At 38.8% G+C, this 23183-nt stretch overlaps 1 protein-coding gene across 2 annotated transcripts in view; it reads right to left on the reverse strand.

Annotated features, from left to right (window-relative positions):
- Positions 1–557: 557 nt before the first annotated feature.
- clip1b (CAP-GLY domain containing linker protein 1b) overlaps positions 558–23183 on the reverse strand; it is a 45750-nt gene continuing 23124 nt past the window's right edge. For both annotated transcript variants that reach the window (XM_034709674.1, XM_034709675.1), the window contains 7 exons: positions 17341–17447; positions 8775–8820; positions 8529–8572; positions 5477–5579; positions 5240–5402; positions 4999–5155; positions 558–4901 (listed from right to left, as the gene is read on the reverse strand). In XM_034709674.1, the coding sequence (XP_034565565.1) occupies positions 4667–4901; positions 4999–5155; positions 5240–5402; positions 5477–5579; positions 8529–8572; positions 8775–8820; positions 17341–17447 (855 nt within the window). In that variant the 3' untranslated portion in view covers positions 558–4666. The remainder of the gene's footprint in view (positions 4902–4998; positions 5156–5239; positions 5403–5476; positions 5580–8528; positions 8573–8774; positions 8821–17340; positions 17448–23183) is intronic.

The following is a 23183-nucleotide window of genomic DNA, read 5'->3' on the forward strand; positions in this document are numbered from 1 at the left end:
GAAAAATCTTAGAAACTCAAAATGAAATTCACGTTATTCTTGTGATGAAACCTAGCCAGACTTATCTGAAAGTATAGGTCTTGGAAGATATTTAAAGCTTCTATGAGGAACTTTTGAGCTGTGTCGATTTTGGCGCCCCTCTTAGGATGCCTTTTATCCTTTTCAGATCTCACCCTATTCATGCATAAGTGGTATATTTCAACAGAATCTCATTCTGATTTAGTAAAAAAGTCAAATATATCTCTTGAAAGTTCAGTTGCACATGCTGTACCTCACTTTGCCTCACACCTACACCCTAGTGGTGGTTTGAGGCATTAAAACAACTTTGTGGAAACAACAAATCTTTCTTGTTTTGGTCTTGTTTGCTTTTGAAGCTCATAAAGAAACATCAAGATTAATTTTAGTCTGTTTTATAACCAGTTAAAAACTCCTCAGAGGAGCTTTAAAGATACTGTTTCCTAAAAATAAACCTTGAATTATTATTAAGTAGAAGTAGTAAGTAAGCCGGGTTTGACAAATACTGTCGGGCTGAAAATAAATATCACAAACACAAAGTATTTCCTTTCGTAGCATTTCTATTGGACTGTTCAGGAGTATACAGTACATAGAAAACAGTGACTTTTACACCACGTCAACATCTGTAAAACTGGTTTCAACATTTCAAAACCACGTCTAGATGGTGCCATATAAAACAGTACACTAATAATTGGACGCATCACGTATAAAGTTACACAATAAGTCTATACAAATCAGCTTTTTGTCCCTGGAAACTTTCTTCTACAACGTGAATCTGATCCACAGGGCAGAAAAATAAAATGTAGTACACATCAAAGCTCTATTTAGTTTCCATGGCACTGTGTACACGTTGATCAGAAAGAAGCCTCTGATTAGTATTTACAAAGTGTCAGCGGTTAGTTACATCATGTATTATTACACTGTTACACTAGAAGATTCAATATGATTCAATATTGTGCTTCATTAGTCCGATACGTGTTGCAGTGTAGGGTTCATTTAAATAATTCAACATGTTCGGAGACGCACTCGTTTGTTTTGAGAATTCACAGGGTCATATCTGTATGCTAAATGTGAGGCTAAGCTAGCAGGCTATTAGCATATCTTAGCATTAAAACTGTGAGGAGCAGTTAGCCATGTAGGGACTAGAGATTTGGGACTCAAAATTTGTCTTTTTAAATTCAGCTTATTCTGAAATGGGAATTCAAAATATTTTTTTTAACTTGCAGTTTTTGGTCCAAAATAAGGCTGACTCCAGTGACATCACTTGAATCAATTTGTCCAATTTTTCCAACTTTTCTGCTAATTTCAAAAAGTAAATAATGTGATGTGTCTAGTTTCCTCTTTAAAATTGTTTTACAGCTAAAGCCAATCGACAAGTTATCTAAGCCTCCAGTAGAAACAGCTAACCTGTTGCTAGCGAAAGCTATATTTGTAAATATTCGCCATTTTATATTATTTTACATGAAAACTTTTTAAAAAATGCTAATTTCCTCGTCCACATGCATGCCTTTCACATTTTCTTTAACTATCAAAAACATGTGGTTTGTAAAATAAGTTCACCTTCAAAACCAAATAGGCTCGAGTCCATAGACTGCTAGCTAAACTTAAACGTAGCCCTATGCTGACAAAAGCTAACTCCATTTTCAAAAAACTTTAAATATAACTTTGTGTTTTGGTTGAATCTTTCCTGAAATCAAAGCCTGAAAACGAAAATTGGTGTTCTACAAAGTTACACTTCAACGAGGCCAGGTTAGCTATTTCTGTATTATAAGACTTTGTGCTAAGCTATGCTAACATTTGAGGCTATTTAGCAGATAGCTTCGATTTTTAATTACCTTTCATTTGAACATTTTTTAAAGGTAACTCTTTAAAGACAGAATATAGTTAAAGCCAGTAGACAGCTGGTTACGCTTATAATGGAGTAAGCTAGCTAGTTGCTGATTAGCAACATTAGCATAAATTCATTTGTTTAATTTTAATGTACATCAAAACCTGAAAAATATCAATTCGATGTTCTGCAAGATCATATTTTGACTTTCAAACTGATTTTGATGTGTATAACTGGGAAAGTCCCCCCTTTAAAACAGTGCATAGATGGTTAGCTTAGCTTAACTGAAACCAGCTAGCATGATGCTGAGAATTGTGCATCATGCTAGCTTTAAATCCCCCCTAATTACAGGTTTCAAATGTATTTAGACTAAACAAACACATATAATATTTGTTCCACATGAACTGAGACAACCAGCTAGGTGAGCTGACTTTATGCTAAGCTAAGCCAACTTCCTGTGGATTCCTATTCAGCATACAGACACAAGAGTTGCATTAATTCTTTGTTTTATCCTTTTCTCCAAAACAAAAGAGCGTGTTTCCAAACATGTTGAGTGTGTGCTTTACAGAGCGCTGCATGAACTGGAACAGTACACAGAATAAAGTGAACCAACCTTTAGTCCATAGAATTATTCCTCCTTTGAATCATAAAGTGAAAGCGGCGTACATTTCTGCTGAATCTTTAAAGTGGACAGTGCAAAACTAAGTTAGTGGAGGCTTCTCTGAGGCAGATGCATTTTAAAGACCCACCTATACTACAGTAGTCCTCGTACAGACCGGACTCCTGGGATCAGTGCTAGCTTATTTTCCTGTATGAACATTACTGGTTAGTGAAAGATTAGACCATAAATAACGAAACAGAACGACTTGGTTTGTGACTACAACACATCCTCTGGGACTGTCGGCGGCGTTATATGAAGATGTAAACCTGTACGATGATCTGCAGAGGAGAGCGCCGCAGGAAGTGATGTCATTGGAAACGACGGCTGATGAAAGAAGCGTACAGGAGAGTCTGTTTGGAGCTTTGATTAATGCAGAAAACTTTAACCACACTTAAGATGAGAAGTCCTTAAAGTGCTGAAAGCTGAACTCTTAGGATTCAAACTCTCTGATATGGATGGTGTGGTTAGAGTTAAAGCTCCAGAGCTGATCTCAGACTGACCGTGTGGTGAGACTTTTTGTTATCAATAACAAGGTCTGTAAAAAAAAGAGTGTAAACAGAAGAAACTGACCTCACACAGTAAAATAGAGTCCCTTCACTTCAAGGTTGTGTTACCAGCTTCTTTTGCAGCTCTTATCTGTTTGATTTAACACTGAGGACAGTTTAAAGCTCAAAACAAGCAGGTGACCCTGAACGCCACATTGTTCCAACGCCATGTTAGTCTGTATTATTGACGGGGTCAAAGGTCAGTGTTAGGGTTAGTTATGAACGAGTGTTAGGGCCACTAACAGAGTTCAAAAATAAGTACTGTTAGAAAGAGTGTTAAACTGTGATCATACATGTGAAATATTTTTAATATTTCTTGAATTAAAATGTTAAATATTTTGAGAAAAAAAATCAAATTATATGCCATGACAAGATTCAAGAAAAAAGTGTTAGAATTATTCAAAAAAGAAAAAAAATCAAAACAAAAATATGTGATTTTTTAAAATACTTATAATATTTTAAGTAATATTTAACATATTTCTTAAATGTTGTTTTATCTTGAGAGAAAACTTAAAATAATCGTTGAAAAAGTAAAAATATTTTTTATTATTTTGGATAACTTTTCGAGAATAATTTTGAGAAATAAAATTAAAGATGTCTGTTTAATAAAGTCGAAAAATAAATACAAGTATAAATAAAATAAAGTAAAATATTCCTTGAGTATATTTTTGATTAAAGTTGTTAAAATTCTTTTATATATTGTTGACTTAGTCATAATATTTAAAGTCATAATAAAGTCTTAATTTCTGAAAAACATTTTTTGAATAAGGTCATATTTTAATCCTCCTTTTTAATATTTCACAAATAAAGATGGAATAATTTTGAGAAAAAGCTAGAATATGTTTTTAATAAGGTGGTAATAAGTTATTAGAGTTCTTAGTTTAATTTAAATATTTTTTTCAACAAATGCGTACATTATATTTTTAAAATATTCAGAGTAAAAGTGTAATATTTCTTAAATAAAGTCTTAAAGAAGCTTTTACATTTTTCTCCCTAAAAGTTTAGATATTTGTCCTGATAGTGGCCCTAACACTCCCTCTGAGGTTCATACAGGAGACAGACTCTTTAAGATTTTAAACATACAGTTAAAGTAAAGTGTTGAACTCGGCAGTGTCGCTCTGATGTCGGTGTGTCGCCGTACAGACGGAGGAATGTGCTGCAGGAAACAGGAATGCAGAGTCTCACTGGTGCTTCATTTCCCTTCAGCTTCATCTGTGCTTCAATCTGTTGCATCTCTCTTTCTTTTTTTTTTAAGTTAAATAACAAATATATTTATACTAAATTTAGAAACAAACTCAAATCAAAACAACACGTAAAAAACAACGAGTGCAGCGGACGGGATCCGTTCGTTAGAAACATCAATATTGCACCAAAGCAGCGGATTTGGACGAGCATTCAGAACATCTTTAGAGAGCTGCAGAGTAAAGGATTCAGGATTCAGGATTCAGGGTTCAGGGTTCAGATTAGGACAGTGGCTACCAGTGATATGCATAAATACAGTATAAAAATACAATATGGTAAAATCTGTAAGGTGTCAGGCATGTGGGGAGAGTAGAAGGTGAGTTGTGTTTTAAGGGGGAGAAGAAGAAAGAGGAAGGTAGAGAGTTTTTGGAGCTACTAGAAGGTCTGATCGTCGTTACATGACTCGGTGGCGTGTCCGAAGGCCTCGCAGATGTCGCAGTACGGCCTCTCGTCGGACGGTTTCCCGTGATAGGTGGTGTGGGGGACGGAGTCGGGGCTCTGGGCCTGAGTGGGACAGTCCTCCGTGTCGTGGAGGTCGAAGCAGTCGCAGATGTCGCAGAAGAGACGCGGCGGAACCTTCTTTTCCCGCTTTGACGTCCCCTCGATGAATCTGATGGAGAAGAGACGGTGACGGTTCATTCTCAGGAACGATATCAAGATGAAAACAAAGGTGCAAAGATGTCTCTTGTACTTTAGACAAGTCTTACCCATCGGTGCCTTCATTGCCGTTGAACTCCGCCAGAGCGAGCTTCTTCAGTTTGATCTTCAGCTCCTCGTTCTTCCGCTGCAGGTCCACGATCACGTTGTTCAGGAAGTTAATCTGTCCCTCTGCAAACTCCTTCTCCTCCCTCAGCTGCTCCAAAGCTGCAGAGACATCCACACAACACATTTACAAACCACACACACCTCTTCAGACTGATGCTAACACTCCAATCATTATCTCCTAACCTGTGGGCGGAGCTTCCCTGTCTCCCTCTGACCCCTGCGTTCCCATGAGCCTCTGCTCCAGGCTGTGAACTCGTCCCTGCAGATGAGCTTTGTCCTTCTCCAGCGTCTCCACGGCCGTCTGCAGCGTCTTTGCCATGGCGTTTTCTCCTCGTAGCACCGCGATCTGCGTGGACGGACATCAGATTAATACCTCGCTGACAACAGGATGTTAAGTGTAAGAAACCGGAGTGAGCGTACCTCGTTCCTCAGAGTCTCCAGCTCGCGGTCTTTGTCTGAGGGTAAGGATCCAGTGGAGTTCTGGAAGTTGATGTCCTCTGTCCCCTGGTTTGAGATGTTGTCTCTGTGGAGAAAGGAGGATTAAGAAACTATGAAGATGACTTCTCTAAGCAAACCAGCGTCCCAAACTCTTCATCTTTATTATTCCCCAAGGGTAACAGTTAACTGAGGATGAGGTTCACAGTCTTGGTTTGATTTATAAACAAACTTTTTGTTATTCATTGCATCTCAATAATAAACATTTCTTCTTCCTCTTCTTCTTTCCTGCATCTGCTTTTGTGTTACTGTGTTTCTTTCAAGTAATAATCTCCAGATCTCAAAAAATTACGCCAAAGTGAAAGTGCCAAAAACTGCAGTTCCTCAAACGGCCACTAGAGGCTGGTCCCAAGAGGTGACAATCTCTATTGACCTCCATTCATATATGTCCAACTTCACAGCTTGATTAAACATCGTCACAGCTCGGTACAAAGTAGGTTTTGAACTCTACGGCTAAGTTTGACATTCATGATCTTGCATGCCTGTAAACTGAATCTACAGCAGATTAGCTTAGCTTAGCATAGACAGTTAAGAGGGGGAAATAGCTAATATGGCTCTGTTGGTAAATAACCTCACAGAATAACAGATTCTTGTGATCAGGATGTGATCTTTATATTTAAGTTAAAAAGAAATAGAGATTTAAAGAAAAATTGCGCTACTGTTTTTAGCGACGGGCTAGCTGTTTCACTTACGTATTCGTCAGAGTAAGGCAGGTGGATAACTATGATAAGTATTGCTATGTTCGACCAAGATGGTGGCAACCAAAATGCTGAACTCAAGAATTCAGTGATCTCAAAAAGGCACAGACGTCAGAGTGGCTACATCTATTTCTCATATATGGTATTTTTTGGATTTGTAGGACTTTGTTTCACTGCACTTTTTCTTTTTGCACCAGCCATCAAAACATTGCTCAACAGCACCTCTAGTGGTCATAAATTCAACAGAGTACCTTTAATGTATACATGTACTCAATTTTCTCCCTAACAGCTTAAAAAACATTATACTAACATCAAAATGTATGTTTAATGTCACAACTAACACAACCTAAAGACGTGAACTGTGAGGTAAAGAGGATTCAAAGAACGACTCTTCTTATCGGAGGTAAACAGCGCCATGTGGTGACAACCTTCCTTCAGATTCAATCACATCAGATCAGGGACTTCCAGCTGACGCCCCGACAACATCTCTACTCGTGAGCTCCTGTTTGATTGAGATTTACCTGACATCACTCTCTCAACTTCTTCTCTAACTACTCATCCCCTCTTCTCTTCTTCCCCTCCAGCTAACACCACGAGCTCCCGGCTGTGCTCCTCACATCGCTCCGTTGCTCTTATCTTACATCACAAACACGACTTTGATCCACGGCCGTCGCTGGCCTTCGCCGTCTATCATCCCCGCTCTTATCAAACGTTCCCTCTGAGCTTCAGTCGCTGCTCTGTGGAGACACTGACACGTTTTAATCCTCTGATTACTGAGCTGAGACATGAGAGACGGCGGAGGGCTTAAAATACGAGCAAACAAACACAATGAACAGATGTAAAAACTCAAAGCACATCTGAGCTGAATTAAAGGAGGAAGGTTTAAGATGCTCAGATTTGAGAAGTATCCAAGTGGAGGCTGAACGGCTCCTTCCACTGAGAGTTACAACCTAACTATGTAGAGTCTCCTCTCTTCATGACTATAAAATGTTTGTTATGACATTTTAACATCATAATTTATTACTATTGAGGATATTAGCAGCTTTTTGCAGCCATTAGACTCGGAGGCAGATCTTATGCAGAAATATATCATATAAAAAAAAGTGTTTTGAAAACACCTAGTCCAAAGTTCAAAAGTTAAAATAAACAAATAAATAAATAACTAAATAAAAGATAATACAAAATTTAAACATAAGAAATATATATATATATACAAAATAAATAAATAAATGATAACACATTTTTTTATGGAATAAATATATACGTACAAAATAAACAAATAAATAAATAAAAGATAATAAAAAATGTTAATTCACTAAATATATTTGTACAAAAAATAATAAAAGATAATTACAACATTAAACATTCAAAAAATGTATGTACATACAGAATAAAGAAATAAATAAATAAAAGATAATAAAAAATGTAAACTCAATAAATATATATACATAAAAAATAACTAAATATATAAATAATAAAAATGTGAATTCACTAAATATATTTGTACAAAAAGATAATTAAAAATTTGAACTTAAGAAATACTTATGTTCATACAGTATAAATAAATAAATAAATGATAATGAAAAATAAATAAATATATTCGTACAAAATAAATAAATAAATAAATAAATAAAAGCTTATTAATAAATTTAAATGAATAAATACAAACATACAAAATAAAAAATATAAAAAGAGTTAAATTAATAAATAAAAATAATTTTACAAAGAATAGTTAGACTAATAATTAGCAGCTTTTTAATGCACTTAAAATCAAAGACTGTTATTAAGTTGTGCCTTTAGCCTCTGACTTCTCCAGCAGGGGGCGACTCTCCTCGTTACAGAAGTAACTCAAACTGAATTGAAGTCTATGAGAATAAAAACGATGTTCTGAGTCGTCTTATTCCCTCAGTGAACATTTATTAATCATCAAGTTCATGGTCTTTGCAGAGCTAGCAGCATCAGCCTTCAGTCCTCCTTGCATGTTAATCTCAACCTTCATGCACAAACTGAAACTTATTTAACTTGTTTGGAGTTTTGCTGAATTTATTACGTTTTATGACGGGCTTGAAAATCAGACACAGGTGATATCTACTTTAAGGATGACTTCAGAGAACAGGGAAAGAGACTCCCAATGCAAACAAACCTGTGTGCTTTAGATCTGTTTAAATAATGAGTGACTTACATCCTTAGTTTGTCAAATAAATATGAAATATGATTTTTTTTAAGTGCAGCAATTTTTGACATTTCTCAAAGAAGAGTAAATAAGGAAGATTTCTTACCTGGTCTTCATGTCTGCCTGTTGACTGTTCCTCTCCTCATTGTTCTGAAGACACACACAGACCAAGAGGCATTTAAATAGAAGCTAAACCCGTCTGAGCTTTAAGAGTTCATTCACAGCAGGAAGTAAATCCTCGCTATGCCAAGACCTATTAATCAAATTACTCTGCTCCTGACTCTCCTGCTCGTATCGGGATGAAAGAAGCAGCTTATATAATAACTCCATCTTTTAAAGAAAAGGTCAGTACCTCCTCGAGATGCTGAGACTTCTGGGAGGCCAGCTTCAGCTCCTCACTGAGAGAGAGAGGGAGAGAGAAGGGAGATGATGACACACTTAAAAAGCTGCAGTCAGATCTCTGATATCTGTGTCATCGTCACGGATGTGAGATTTAATCTGGTGGTGCCACATCTGTTTAACATCCAGAAAGCATTACGAACATACAGACTCTGACATGCAACCAGAGGACGGCACGATCACCTGCTACGATCCAAAAACCTTCTGCAGGGTGAGAGCAGCAGGATGCAACAAAACCATCAAAGATTTGATTCAGAGCTGCTGCCTGGGGAAAAGGTTTCAAAGCTTCTTGTTTTTCTCTACTTGCAGAAACAATCAGTTCGTTAAATGCAACGTTTTTATAAATCAATGAGGGATTTCAGGAGTGAAAATGGTGAATAAAGCAGTTTTCATCAGTTGAAATAGAGGAGTTTCTTCCTTTTTACACGCTTTGTATCATCCTTAAGTGCACGTCTGTGATTTTTCACCTGTTGGTCACACAAATCAAACAATATGAAGATGCTACATATGACCAAAGCCTCCTTTCTGTCCCCTTATTCCCTAAATTGCTTGTTCACACATGTCCTCCCAGTGCCAGACAAGATGTTGTGTGTGTAAAGCTTACAACATGATAGAGGACAGCGCAGCAGAGACCGATGCTATGATGCAGTTTTCGCATGAGTATCAGTGCTGCATATAAACTGACGGATGTGCACTGTTCAAATCCTGAAATTGATTCTCCTTCTGCAACCTCAGATGTTTTGATTCATCTTGCTTTACGTGTCGCTCTTCTAGAGTCAGATGAAATAGACGTTTTCACGTTCGCCTGATCGCTCAAAGTTAGTTTTTACAGATATTTCCTGCTGCATTCTCACATCAGCTCCTCCAACTTCTTGGGAAATTGAACAACAAGAAAAATTCTTGATGAAGTCGAGGTGAAAGTTTGGGATATTTGCGTAAACACTCACAGCCTTAACTGATTATGTCAGTACATTTTCCAGCGTTTAAGAGAGCTTGAGAGAGACTGGGGTGCATATTTTCACACTGATACAGACACGGATCAAGATTTCCCAAAAAACAATCTGCAGTTTACCCAAACTTCACCAAACAGCTGCTTTTAAATTTCAATGAGGCAAAACAGATGTTTACAATAATGTTTGATCACAATTCTTTGCACAAAGTGATGCTATCTGGCCCTAAAATTGCAAATAAAACTTTTTTAATCGTCTTTTTATGGTTAACTTTAAAAATAATGAAGACCTGATTAGGCAAAGGATCCAAGAGCTAGATACCAGCAGCCTGTTGCACCAGCTGTGCGTAAGTTCAAACGTAGCCTAGTTAGAACGTAATTTCTCATTTAGGATGGAGTTTACACTCTACTAACGTTTTAGGCGTTGCACCAGCTGAGATAGTTCCAACGTAAGCCTAAGTTGCAACTTAATTCTTACACTTGGCTCCTAGTAGGTGTAAAGTCCTCCGTACAGTATATCGGCTGCCATGGAGCGTCGTTTTGAAAAGTGGGGTGGTGAGGAGATACAGAGGGTCCTCCCAGCTATATGACGTCTGCAACACGATATCCGCGAGAGATTAAATCCTTTGGAAAAATATGATGACCAAGATTTGCCCTCCTATGATTAACATATGTTGTAGTTGATAATTGTACCACTCGATGTCACTGTTATTATACACACACCGTAGATTAAGGATTGAGGCTGTAGTTATCACCTTACTTTAGTTTGATTCAGCTGTCGGTCAGTTCTGAGACGATTAGGCACGAAAGATAACAATGCATCAAAATTGGTGCTTTCCTCTGATTGGCTGCTGGAAGTGTAAACGTCATATTTGCAACAATGTTTTGGTTAGTTTGGACGTTACGGTCTACTAGTTAAGATGAACCTTACATCTCCGTGGTGCAACCAAACAATGACACAACTTAAGTTACAAACTAACTAGTTTCAACTTATGGTTTAGGGAGGACTTTATACCTTAGGACACAACTTATGCACAGCTGGTGCAACAGGCTGCTGGTCTACATCTGAAGGCTTCGACCCCCTTTTGATACACCTGTTCCCCGTCCCGTGGTTCTCCTTGAGTTTTCCTTTCCTTCATTATTCCCCCACATCATGAAAAAACACATTCAGCACTAATAGCTACTGGAAATACCACTCAATATTAAAAGTTCTCTTTTACCTCTGTTTTTGGTCTCCACCACTTTCTGAACGAACCAGAAAAACATCCAACCAAGTCAAAAGAAATGTTTTTTTAAAGATGTATTCTTCAGATCTGCTTTGTTCTGATTTTATGAGGCAGGGAAAAGCCTGAAGTTTTATCGCTCCTTTAGTCCCACGTTGACAGTAAAAGTAAGGACCGCTCTTAAACCGGTTTAATCCACTGACGTATTCTCCTCATTGGAAAGCCATCTGTGTGTTCACATCTGCTGCTGATGTAGACCGCTGCACCGTCCTCTCTGTAACATCTTAAAGGATTTAAAAGCTGTGACCCCCACTGTGACTTAAACACCCTGCAGAGCGATACAGTGAGGACACAGTAACAGAGACCATCAGGACATCATAAAGATGATACCGTGATCTGTGCATGAAATCATATTTAGACCTGAGACTGCAGCACAGGCGTGTTCTCTGGGTATTTATGATTCTGGATATTTCTGGGAGCTGAAACAGAAACTGATCTGCAGCAGAAGTTGAAATTAGCTCCATGTCGGCGGCTCTTAGGCTTTGTGTCAAAGGACGAACTCGGAAGCTATCTGTGTGACTAATAACCCGTCTGAGCACCAGCTGGGTGAAATATCCGACTGCCTGCTGTATAATTACATCGGCTGAGGCTCTATAGCGTCAAACTGCATTCAAAGAAAGCTGAGTTAAACCCGCACGTGATGAAAATGTGGTTTATTAAACATGATTGAGAGAGGGAGCGTCAGAGCCGTGTTGTTCTACCCGTCCATGTGTCAGTCAGAGAAACAGGAACAGACTGACGCTTGATTCAAACTGAAAGAGACGGGAGGGAAGCAGCTGGGGCTCAGCTCCTCCAATTCTACTCGTGAGATTGTTTCATGCATCATCTAAAATTTAATACGGTTTATTACTGTAATTTTCAGCTCCGCCAAACTGAAATGAAACAAGGAAAAAAAGACACACACACACACACACACACACGAAATGGGCAAATCTTACAGGAGGACCACGTCGATCAGATGAGAGTTTCTGGATTGACAATAATTTGTAAAGACATTTTTGGCCCCCAAAGGAGACGTTAAACATGTTTGTTATGTCTTTGCTAAAAAATTGTGATGGGCGTATGAAACTGAAGCGCCAAAGCTTGTATTATTTAGGGGAACTGCACAGTGCCAGGGAAGAGTCTGAGCTTAAAGTCACCTGTGCTTCAAAAATGCGTCCTTCAGCTTGATGATTAAGGAAGTTTTGTACGTAAACTTTATAAAACATGGCCGTAGTTTTAGTGACGTCACTTATTGGTTTCTGATGTGGCGTTTTGGAGCCTATCCGTGGTCACCATGTAAGAAATGCTGACTCAAACTAACTTTAGATCGACCTAGAAGGAGGTAAAGAGCTACAGTGTGCCCGCCCGTCAGCTCTACCTCTAATCGTGCAAAATTCAACCTGAATATCATCAAAACTAACAAAATATATAAAATAATTCACCCCAGTTCAGTGTGTAGTCAGATAAATAAGCTATTCTGACTAAAAACAAAATTTGAACCAGGCTGTAAACATGTTTATTTCTGGTGTAAAGATCACCTTCTTAGAATGGGTGTGTATGTAGCTTCTGCTGCTTTTGGAGCCAGCCTCTAGTGGACACTCGAGGAACTGCAGTTTTTAGACTTCATTTCTCAAGACATGAGGTTGCAGTGTGGATTGATCTGAAGCTTCACACGGCTTTAACCACATTACTATTAAAAATTAGCAGCGTTTTTATGCACTAACAGAGTTAAACATCTGTGGTTTTTAAGTGACTAAATCGATTTTAGTTTAGGTAGTAGCAAATCATTTAAGTCAAATATTAAGCTGTCTGTGCATCTGTTTTTGTGTGTATTGATTGTTATTATTCTTAGTTATTTTTATATGTATGTATGTAATTGTTCTCCCCGTGCATGCGTGGGTTCTCTCCGGGTACTCCGGCTTCCTCCTACAGTCCAAAAACATGCTCACCCGGTTGATTGATCACTCTAAATTGATAGGTGTGAGTGTGTGCGTGAATGGTTGTCTGTCTCTCTGTGTTAGCCCTGTGATAGGTTGGGGACCTGTCCAGGGTGTACCCTGCCTTCCGCCCGAAGCCAGTTGGGAAAAACTCCAGCCCCCCGTGACCCCTAACAGGATAAACGGTCAAGATAATGGATGGATGGATGGATGTAATTGTTTTGTTTTGATTTTAGTTTCTATGTGGTCCTTGCCATTCAGGGTGCCACTGCTTGTTTATGCTTGTTCACTGTGAAAATAACAATAACAAATATTAATCATTAAAACCTTCTCAGTAAAGCCTTTTAAACTTTATTAGCATTGTAGATAAATTAGATTAATATACTGTTATTGTTTCATTATATTAAGAATTTATGTGACATAACCTAGTGCATATATCTCAAATAAAAATGCCCTAAATAATTAAATGTTGGACTAAATTTTTTGCATTTTTCTGCAGATCCAGAATCTGCTGCACAAACTATGAAATGTCACATTCACTGAGCTGTCAGAGTTATTTTTTTTGTATCTCCAATACGACCATTTCTCATCAGTTGTGAAATTTACACTGCCAAAAATTACCTGCTAAGGATGCTCGAGCAACAGGGTCACCTTTTTCATTCTCACGCTGCATGTAAAGCTCCTGAAGCGTCTTTTTCTGATGCAAAATTCACAAACAAAGATGTTTACTCAAAGTGAATCCAAGCTAGATTTACTAACACTTGTTCCTTCCTTTCCAGAGTTATTTTAATCATTCCAATAAAGACATTTTTGTCTTCTCTGTGTTTGTGGAGTACGGACTCTATCCATCCTTATTCATGGGGACTAAACACAGACACAGTAAGGATGCCAAAACTGACAGCCTGCCAGAAGAGACAGGTGCCTGGGCTTTGTCACTGAATATTTGAGTGTTACTGTTCCTATATTAGTTAGAAGAGCTTAAAAAAAAACAGATAATAAGAGAGGAATAAAAATATTTTGATCTACAGCTGTGTTTAAAAAAGACAAATCGATCCGGCTCTGAACTCCGGTGGCACCAAAAAAACAATCGAACCATCTGATGCGTGGAGATTAAAGCTGCTCTCTGTGCTCACACAAAGCCACATTGATTCCCACACACACACACACACATTTTCACACACTCTCTGATGTCATACTGAGAGTTTCGGCCATGTTGGAGCCAGGCGGTCCTCGGAGGAGAGCTGGAGCGATTACATAAGAGCAGCAGCAGCAGCAGCGGGAGGACGGACGAGCCTCTACAGGAGGGGAGACGTGTTTTACACGAGTCCTGTTTGTTTGGTGAATTTGAATTTTTCATTAAACAAACAGAACAAAGCTTTTTCACTGAAACTAAAAACATGTGATGACATCTCAGTCTCCGTCTGCTCGCCCTCCTTCATATTGATGATTAAGATTCAGCCAATTAGAGCCATCTGCAGCCGTGACGTCATGAGTCGGGGGGCTGTGATGACTCAGTGGAGGTGTGGCAGGATGATGTAAAGACTCTCACACACATGGATGGAGACACATCACATACATCCTCATGTGACACACAGAGAGTCTAAAAATAGACCTCAGCGTCAGGCTGGAGATTCACAACAAAATCATCAAAGTCAGGTACAACGTGCTGAAAGAGAGAGAGAGTGTTTCTGCTTTATCATGCTCTCTTTTCACCGTTTTGATCTGAATATAAGACGAGGGTTTCTTCTTTAATGTACATCTGAAAGAGTGGGATCCTCCTCATGCTATTAATGCTGAGTACAGTGTTTTATTTACACACGTTAATACACTTTAATGTCATTTAGATGTAACACACAAAGGCCAACAGCTTTGAGACAGTGAAGCAGTGAAGACAATTCAAATTAATCTTAGTTTAATTGTGTTACGTAACAAGTATTTAAAGGACTTAACATTTGTAATCCTGTAATTACTTTACAGCTTCTTATCCCATCTACACAATAAATCTTTGACCTCTCGGTGTTTACTTGTTGGTTGTTTTTCTGACAGTTTGTTGGATGACTCGTATCACTTTGCTCTCTGTGTATTTAATGGAGAGATGAGAGAAGGATATTCTCACTTATTTGATCCCTGGTCACTCAAAAGCTGCGACTAATAATCATTTCTCTGGACTTTTGTTCTCTTCATTGTTCTCTCTATTACAGGATTAGTTTATTCGGTCTTTCAAATGTCAATAAGATTTCAACAGAATCAAAGAAGATGTCCTCAAATGTTTTGTTTTTTGTCTACACCCCCGAGATATTCAGTTTACTGTCAAAGAGCTGGAAAGAAACCAGATAATATTCACTTTTAAAAATGTTAATTCCGACAAACCAACGAGTCTAAAGGTAAGAAAACACGATACACAAACTGAGCTCAATTTATAATACTTGATGATGTTACTTTGACAGACCGTGTTTTATCATATCGCAATGTAATGTATCAAATCATGTCTTAAAGTATCGTAACATATCGTATTGTGTCTTAACGCATCGCAGCGTATTGTAATTTAACGTATATCGTGTCTTATTGTATCCTATCGTATCGTAACATATTGTATCATGTTTTATTGTATCATACATCGTATATCATATTGTATTATAACGTCTCCTATCCAATCTTACTGTATGATGTCTTAAAGTATCATAACATAACGTGACGCAACGTAACTTAATTTAATTTAACATAACGTATTAAAACGTATCGTAATGTAACTTATCGTAACATAACTTATCGTAACATAACGTGACGTAACGTAACTTATTGTAACATAACGTATTAAAACGTATCATAATGTAACTTATCGTAACATAACGTGACGTAACATAACTTATCGTAACATAACGTGACGTAACATAACTTATCGTAACATAACGTATTAAAACGTATCGTAATGTGACTTATCCTAACATAACGTGACGTAACGTAACTTATTGTAACATAACGTATTAAAACGTATCATAATGTAACTTATCGTAACATAACGTGACGTAACTTATTGTAACATAACGTATTAAAACGTATCATAATGTAACTTATCGTAACATAACGTGACGTAACGTAACTTATTGTAACATAACGTATTAAAACGTATCATAATGTAACTTATTGTAACATAACGTATTAAAACGTATCATAATGTAACTTATTGTAACATAACGTATTAAAACGTATCATAATGTAACTTATCGTAACATAACGTGACGTAACATAACTTATTGTAACAAAACGTATTAAAACGTATCATAATGTAACTTATCTTAACATAACGTGATGTAACGTAACTTATTGTAACATAACGTATTAAAACGTATCATAATGTAACTTATCGTAACATAACGTGACGTAACATAACTTATTGTAACATAACGTATTAAAACGTATCGTAATGTGACTTATCCTAACATAACTTGACGTGACGTAACTTATTGTAACATAACGTATTAAAAAGTATCGTAATGTAACTTATCGTAACATAACGTGATGTAACGTAACTTATTGTAACATAACGTATTAAAACGTATCGTAATGTAACTTATCCTAACATAACATATTGTATCGCATCACATTGTAATGGAAGGTAACGCATTATATCGAATTGCAATGTATCATATCGCATCTCTTCGCATCTTATCATAACGTGACGTAACAAATCGTATCATATCATGTCGTATTGTGTCTAGGGATGTTTTGATCCCAACCTGAACCACCTACAATGATGGACCGAAACCTTAGTCTGTAACAAATAACTCAAACTGTGATCCATGATAAAATAATGGAAACAAAAAAACACAGAAAACAAAACAGGAAACAGAAAGTTCATCATGCATAGTTTAGTAAAAATGTAAATCTTAGATGATTTGTGGTTCTGGTTTTTCATATGTGGTCCCCAACCTTTGTAATCCTTTCAGTGACTCATGCTGTAGTAAATCTTTAAATGGAGGATACTGTAGGGTCTTAGTTACGTCTGCTGTGCGTTGTTCTCCACTCTATCATACACATAATCACAGAATAGCTGCCTCTGGATAATTACGGGCTCTTCGCAGCAATTTAAAACATATTTACGAGTGGAGGTGTCTCTCTGGAGACTTACAGATGGAGACACCTTAATAACACATGTTCCTTTTCTGTTTCAGACTCATTAAGATTATTTCTACATGTTTGTTTCATCATGATTCTGTGTAATAGAGCAACAATCGTTTCTTTGTGTTGAATTAGAGCTGCTCTCTCTTTCTAATAATCAGAGCAGACCCTGCAGGACACAGTCTAATACACGAACAGGCCGGGGTCACCTATAGAGGAAAAAACACATCAGTTATCCTGAGTACTCACATTTCCTTGCAGAGGACTCCGATCCGCTGGTTCTCCGAGCTGCTCCGCTCTTTGGACAGACTCAGCTCCTCCTGGTATTTGGAGTTCTGCTGTTTCAACGCCTCGAGCTGGAGAGACAAAAACAGGATACAGGACGGGAACATTAGTCAGAAAGAATATATACACACAGCAAAACAAACAAGAGAAACACACACCACAAGAGGGACAGATCTGAATATAAACAGGCTGAAAAAATAATCCTCCAATCAGAGTGATTTTATTCCTCCAGAGGAAGTCAGGTAATCATGAAACCTGCGTCGGTCTGGGATTGTAATCCCGTCTGGAGAGCTTGTTTGGGTCATTTTCATCCGTCCATCCCGATTAATAATCACAGCTACAAATTATTAATAGAACTGTCTGCTCCTCTTGTACTTTAAATTCTGTCTGGAGTGTTATTCTCATATTTAATAGAGGCACTCTTTAATTTTTGCAGAAGGAACAGCTGCTGGTGCTTCCACTTCATTTATTCTTTAATCATTTTGGAGTTTACATTTAAGAATCAGAGCAGAAAACTTAAAACTGTGATAAAACTCTGGCAATTTAAGGAGTACTTTTTCCTCTAATGGTTTTATAGTAGACTAAGGACGCCCTCACATTGCTCCAGGATCAACCGGGCCTGAGCACTGTAACCTCTTACACACGTCATCACTTCCTAATATGACAGATGCATGGTTTTACGTCAGCAAAGGAGTCAGAAACAGTGAGTAACACACATACACAGAGATTATTCCTGTGTGCCCAAATTCAGAAAACAGTCGACCTCTGCATCACACCAGTCTGAGCCCTTTATAACCCGTCATACTGTACGTCATGAGCAACTGAATCCACCTCTTCCAAATGTGCAAGGGCCAAGGAAGTGTACTGTTCTGGAGGACTTTAGGGGTGAAATGAGCTTGGATATCTTGCAAGTATGGCTCTCTTGTGTAGTGATAAACACTGATGATTACTTTAAGGGCTTTTATTAACTTTATTTAGACAGGAGAGCTTGAGAGAGTGAGAGAGGGAGGGAGGGATGACGTGCACCAACTCAAGCTGGAACTTGGAATCAATCAGTGCGATGAGGACTGAAGCCTCTGTACATGGGACGCCTGCTCGACCAGCTGAGACCTAGGAAGTCTCCTGCTGCTACAACTACTACTATCCGTCTCCCCACTATCATCTCTCTCTCTCTCTTCATCTCTCTCTATCCCTCTCTCCAACACGGTCTCAGCAGATGTGTGTCTAACATGAGTCTGGTCCTGCTGGAGGTTTCTGCCTGTTAAAGGAAGTTTGTCCTTGCCACTGTAACTTGATAAAGAGAAGAACGTATCTTCCTCCATCAGTCCCTAAAGTCTCTAAAAGTAGTATGGGAGGTTGAGCCTTCAGCTATCAGGCCCCTCTCCTTTGGAATCATCTACCAGCCAGGGTCCGGGAGGCAGACACCCTCTCTACTTTTAAGAGTAGGCTTCAAACTTTCCTTTCTGATAAAGCTTATAGTTAGAGCTGGATCAGGCTTGGACCGGCTCTTAGTTATGCTGCTATAGGCTTAGACTGACACACTGGGATCCTGTCTTTCCCTCTCTCTCCTCTCTCTGCCTGTCTCTTACTTTAACTCTTCCTGTCCCATTAAAGTTACTAACCATAGACCTTTCTGGAGTCCCTGAGCTCCCTTGTCTCGTAGGTTCCTCTGGATCTCTGCTGCTGTGGACGTGCCAGACTCCAGCTGCTACAACTACTACTATCCGTCTCCCCACTATCATCTCTCTCTCTCTTCATCTCCCTCTATCCCTCTCTCCAACACGGTCTCAGCAGATGTGTGTCTAACATGAGTCTGGTCCTGCTGGAGGTTTCTGCCTGTTAAAGGAAGTTTGTCCTTGCCACTGTAACTTGCTAAATGCTGCAAAGTGCTCTGCTCATGGTGGATTAAGATGAGATCAGACTGAGTCCTGTCTGTAAGAGGGGTCTGGATCTTATCCGGTCTTGATGTTGGGTCTTTGAGTACGGTCTAGACCTGCTCTGTTTGGGAAGAGTCTGAGGATAATGTTGGTTGGGATTTGGTGCTGTATAAATAAAGATTGATTGACTCCCTTTTTATATGGACAATGTTTGATTTCTGTCTTTCTTCTGTAAATTAGTCTCTTGCATATCTTCCAACGTCCTTAAAGCCTGAAACCAGAATGCGTGAGTGCCCTTTAAGTGGTCTTTACAGCGAGCGCTGCAAGGTGAAGGAACAAAATGGAGCGCACACTTCAGTCGACTTTTAAAGGAGACAAATAATGTTTCCTCTTTCTGTTAGTCGTGCAACAAACCAAGGCTGCAGCTGTCTTCATCACTGATTCTCTTTCAGAGTGCTTTGTTGAGTTTGTGTCTGACTGTTTTCAGAAGAATAAGGAACAGTCACAGTTTCTCAGACTCCAAGGTGACATCTTAAAATGTCTTTCCTAAAACACAAAGGTAGTTGACTCATGTTTGCAAAGACAAAAAGAAGCAGGACACGTTCAAATAAAAAATAAAAGCCTGTGTGCCGCCCTCGATCTGACCATGAGCTGCACCGTCATCAGTCTGAGTCAGAACAGAGACCGTTGTTGCATTTCTGTCCACCACATTTCCAGTCATCTCTTTCCAGTCTCTATAAAAACTTTCTCAAAAGTTGCAGATTTAATTCTTAAACCTCATTAACTGATTAATCAGATAGTCCTTCAGCTTCACTGTAAACCATGAACACAGCTTTGACATCATATTCTTCCCACATCTGATTAAAAGCTTCAAAAGCTGCAGACAGACGAGACGGATTCTGGGTCATTAATGGAGACGCTGCGGTTTATACTTAAAATACACGCGCCTTGATGATCTGGATGAGTCAGCTAGACAGATGAGGCTCGGTCCACGTGAAACTAAAAATACAAACCCTCCGACTTCACCTCGTAGAAACTTTTAGAGTTATGAGTGCATGTCAGACACGTGCAGCTCTGTGATCACAGCAGCTTTAAAGCAGCAACAATCAATGATTAATTAACGAGGGTTACTTTAGAATCAATGCATGCACTACAGCGAGCTTCGGGTTGTGTAAAATAACAGAGATTCACTCTGTCAGTGAGTCTGAGTGTGCAGAAAATGCTCCTCCTCACAGTAATGCTCACAAATACATGCAAAACATGTAACAATGGAAGCAGCTGGGACACGATGAAAGACTGAAGCATGAAATCCTGCAAGAAAACACACTTTCTAAGATCAATACAGCTGCTGTGTGTTTCTGCGTGCACGTGAACTTTAATATGCATGCAAAACATGCAGAATTCAAGCAGGAGCACAATCCTGCAGCTCTGTGATCAAAGCAGTTTCAAATAAATCAATGTTTAAGTCATAAAAATGACTTTTAAATCAATGCACTTGCAAGATTTTGATAAATGTGTGCACAGCCTGAAAGCCGTCTGCTGTGTTTCTGTGAAGTGTGGCATCAGCTGTGTTTTTGATTCCTCTGCACGTGAGTCTCTGGTGCCTCAATATTTATCCGCGCCTCCAAAGTGAGTCTTAGCGTGCTCACAAACACACACTTAAACACACACATGCATGCAGAATGTAAGTGAGTAAACACTGGGTCCCACTGAGAGGCTGCAGAATTAAATCCCACTACAACCACCAAGAGAAGCATGATTTCTGAGACACTGCTTCCCGCTTCCAGAGACAGTAAAACGTCCTTGCTCTGCTGCTGCTGCACTGACCTGCTTTACAAGAGAAGCAGATGCTCCTACCTGGTAGTGAGGCGAGTAGATGTTAGTGGAGTAACCCTGATGCAGAGCAGCTATGTCCATGTTCTGCACGGATAACCTCTGCTGATGTTCACCTGCTCAAACAGCTGCAGCGTTTGTTTCTATGCCCGCTCTCTGCTCTTATCCACAGCCTAACACAGACTAACACAAGCTGGGCATCAATAAAGCATCAGCTCCGATCCCCCGCCGTGCACGCTGCGAGAGGGGAAATAGAGAGAGAGAGAGAGAGAGCGTCGCCGGAGCAGCCTCCCCCCTTTCTCTCTCCTCTTTCTCTCTCTCTCTCGTCTCTCACAGTCGGGTTAAAGAAGCTGGGCTCTTCCATTATGTAAGCCTGGGTAAGCTCCACCTCCCCCCTCTTCTCCCTCTTCTCCCCCCTCTCTAACAATCTTGCTTCCTCACTCTCCGACAGCATATGTACACACGCTCTGAAGGATTCACCTTTCATTCACAGCCTCACACATGAGTCCCAGCAGAAGCAGAAGCAGCGGCTGTCTGGGTTTACAAATCTGATAAAAACAACCATTCACAGTTTACTCTCCGCTGCAGCAGCAGTGAGGAGATGCAGCTTCCTCAGACAGTTTGAAAGAACGGGAACGATAAGTCGATTACTCTCTGAGATAATCAAAGGAAAACTAATCAGCATCTATTTTAAAAATCAGTTAATAAGTCATTAATAATGTCAGTTAAAGCACACACTTCAATGTGAGGACAGAAACTCTTAGTCTCTGAGTTTTGGACTTTAGGTCGGTGACAATTACCCCTTTCCAAACTTCACTTCAGCTTCTGGAACATGTGAGGATCATGTCTTCACTTCTTTTCAGCATTTGATCAACCTAACCCAGGACTTCCACCAGAGATGATATTTTTCAGTGGTGAGAATAATTACTATTCCCGCACACTATGGTCAACTTTTCTCAGCAAATAAACACATTTTAACAGATTTGAAACATTTATGCAAACATCAGGAGACAAAGGAAGGAAGGAAGGAAGATAGAAGGAAAAAGAAGGAAGGAAAGGAAGACAGAAGGAAAAGGATGGAAGAAAAAGAAAGACACAAGAAAGAGGAAGCAAATAATGGAAGATAGAAGAAAGAGGAAGAAAGGGAGGAAGGAAGGGAAGATACAAGAAAAAGGAAGGAAGGAAAGGAAGAAAGAAGGAAGGACGGAAGGAAGGAAGGAAAGGAAGATACAAGAAAGAGGAAGGAAAGAAAGAAAGAAAGAAAGAAAGAAAGAAAGAAAGAAAGAAAGAAAGAAAGAAAGAAAGAAAGTAAGAAAGAAAGAAAGAAAGAAAGAAAGAAAGAAAGAAGGAAGGGAAGATACAAGAAAAAGGAAGGAAGGAAAGGAAGAAAGAAGGAAGGATGGAAGAAAAGGGAAGACACAAGAAAGAGGAAGCAAAGAATGGAAGATAGAAGAAAGAGGAAGGAAGGAAGGAAGGAAGGGAAGATACAGGAAAAAGGAAGGAAGGAAGGAAAGGAAGAAAGAAGGAAAAAGAAGGAAGGAAAGGAAGATACAAGAAAGAGGAAAGAAAGAAAGAAAGAAAGAAAGAAAGAAAGAAAGAAAGAGGAAAAAAGGATGGAAGAAAGAAAGAAAGAAAGAAAGAAAGAAAGAAAGAAAGAAAGAAAGAAAGAAAGAAAGAAAGAAAGAAAGAAAGAAAGAAAGAAAGAAAGAAAGAAAGAAAGAAAGAAGGAAGGAAGGAAGGAAGGAAGAAAAGATACAATTAAAAGGAAGGAAGGAAAGGAAGAAAGAAGGAAAAAGAAGGAAGGAAAGGAAGATACAAGAAAGAGGAAGAAAGAAAGAAAGAATAAAAGAGAGAAAGAAAGAATAAAAGAAAGAAAGAAAGAAAAAAGAAAGAAAGAAAGAAGGAAAGAAAGAAAGAAGGAATAAAGAAAGAAAGAAAGAAAGAAAGAAGGAAGGAAGGAAGGAAGGAAGGAAGGAAGGAAGGGAAGATACAAGCAAAAGGAAGGAAGGAAAGGAAGAAAGAAGGAAAAAGAAGGAAGGAAAGGAAGATACAAGAAAGGGGAAGGAAGAAAGGAAAGAAAGAAGGAAGGAAGGAAGG

Source organism: Notolabrus celidotus, chromosome 19, assembly GCF_009762535.1.
Source record: "Notolabrus celidotus isolate fNotCel1 chromosome 19, fNotCel1.pri, whole genome shotgun sequence".
NCBI lineage: Eukaryota > Metazoa > Chordata > Actinopteri > Labriformes > Labridae > Notolabrus > Notolabrus celidotus.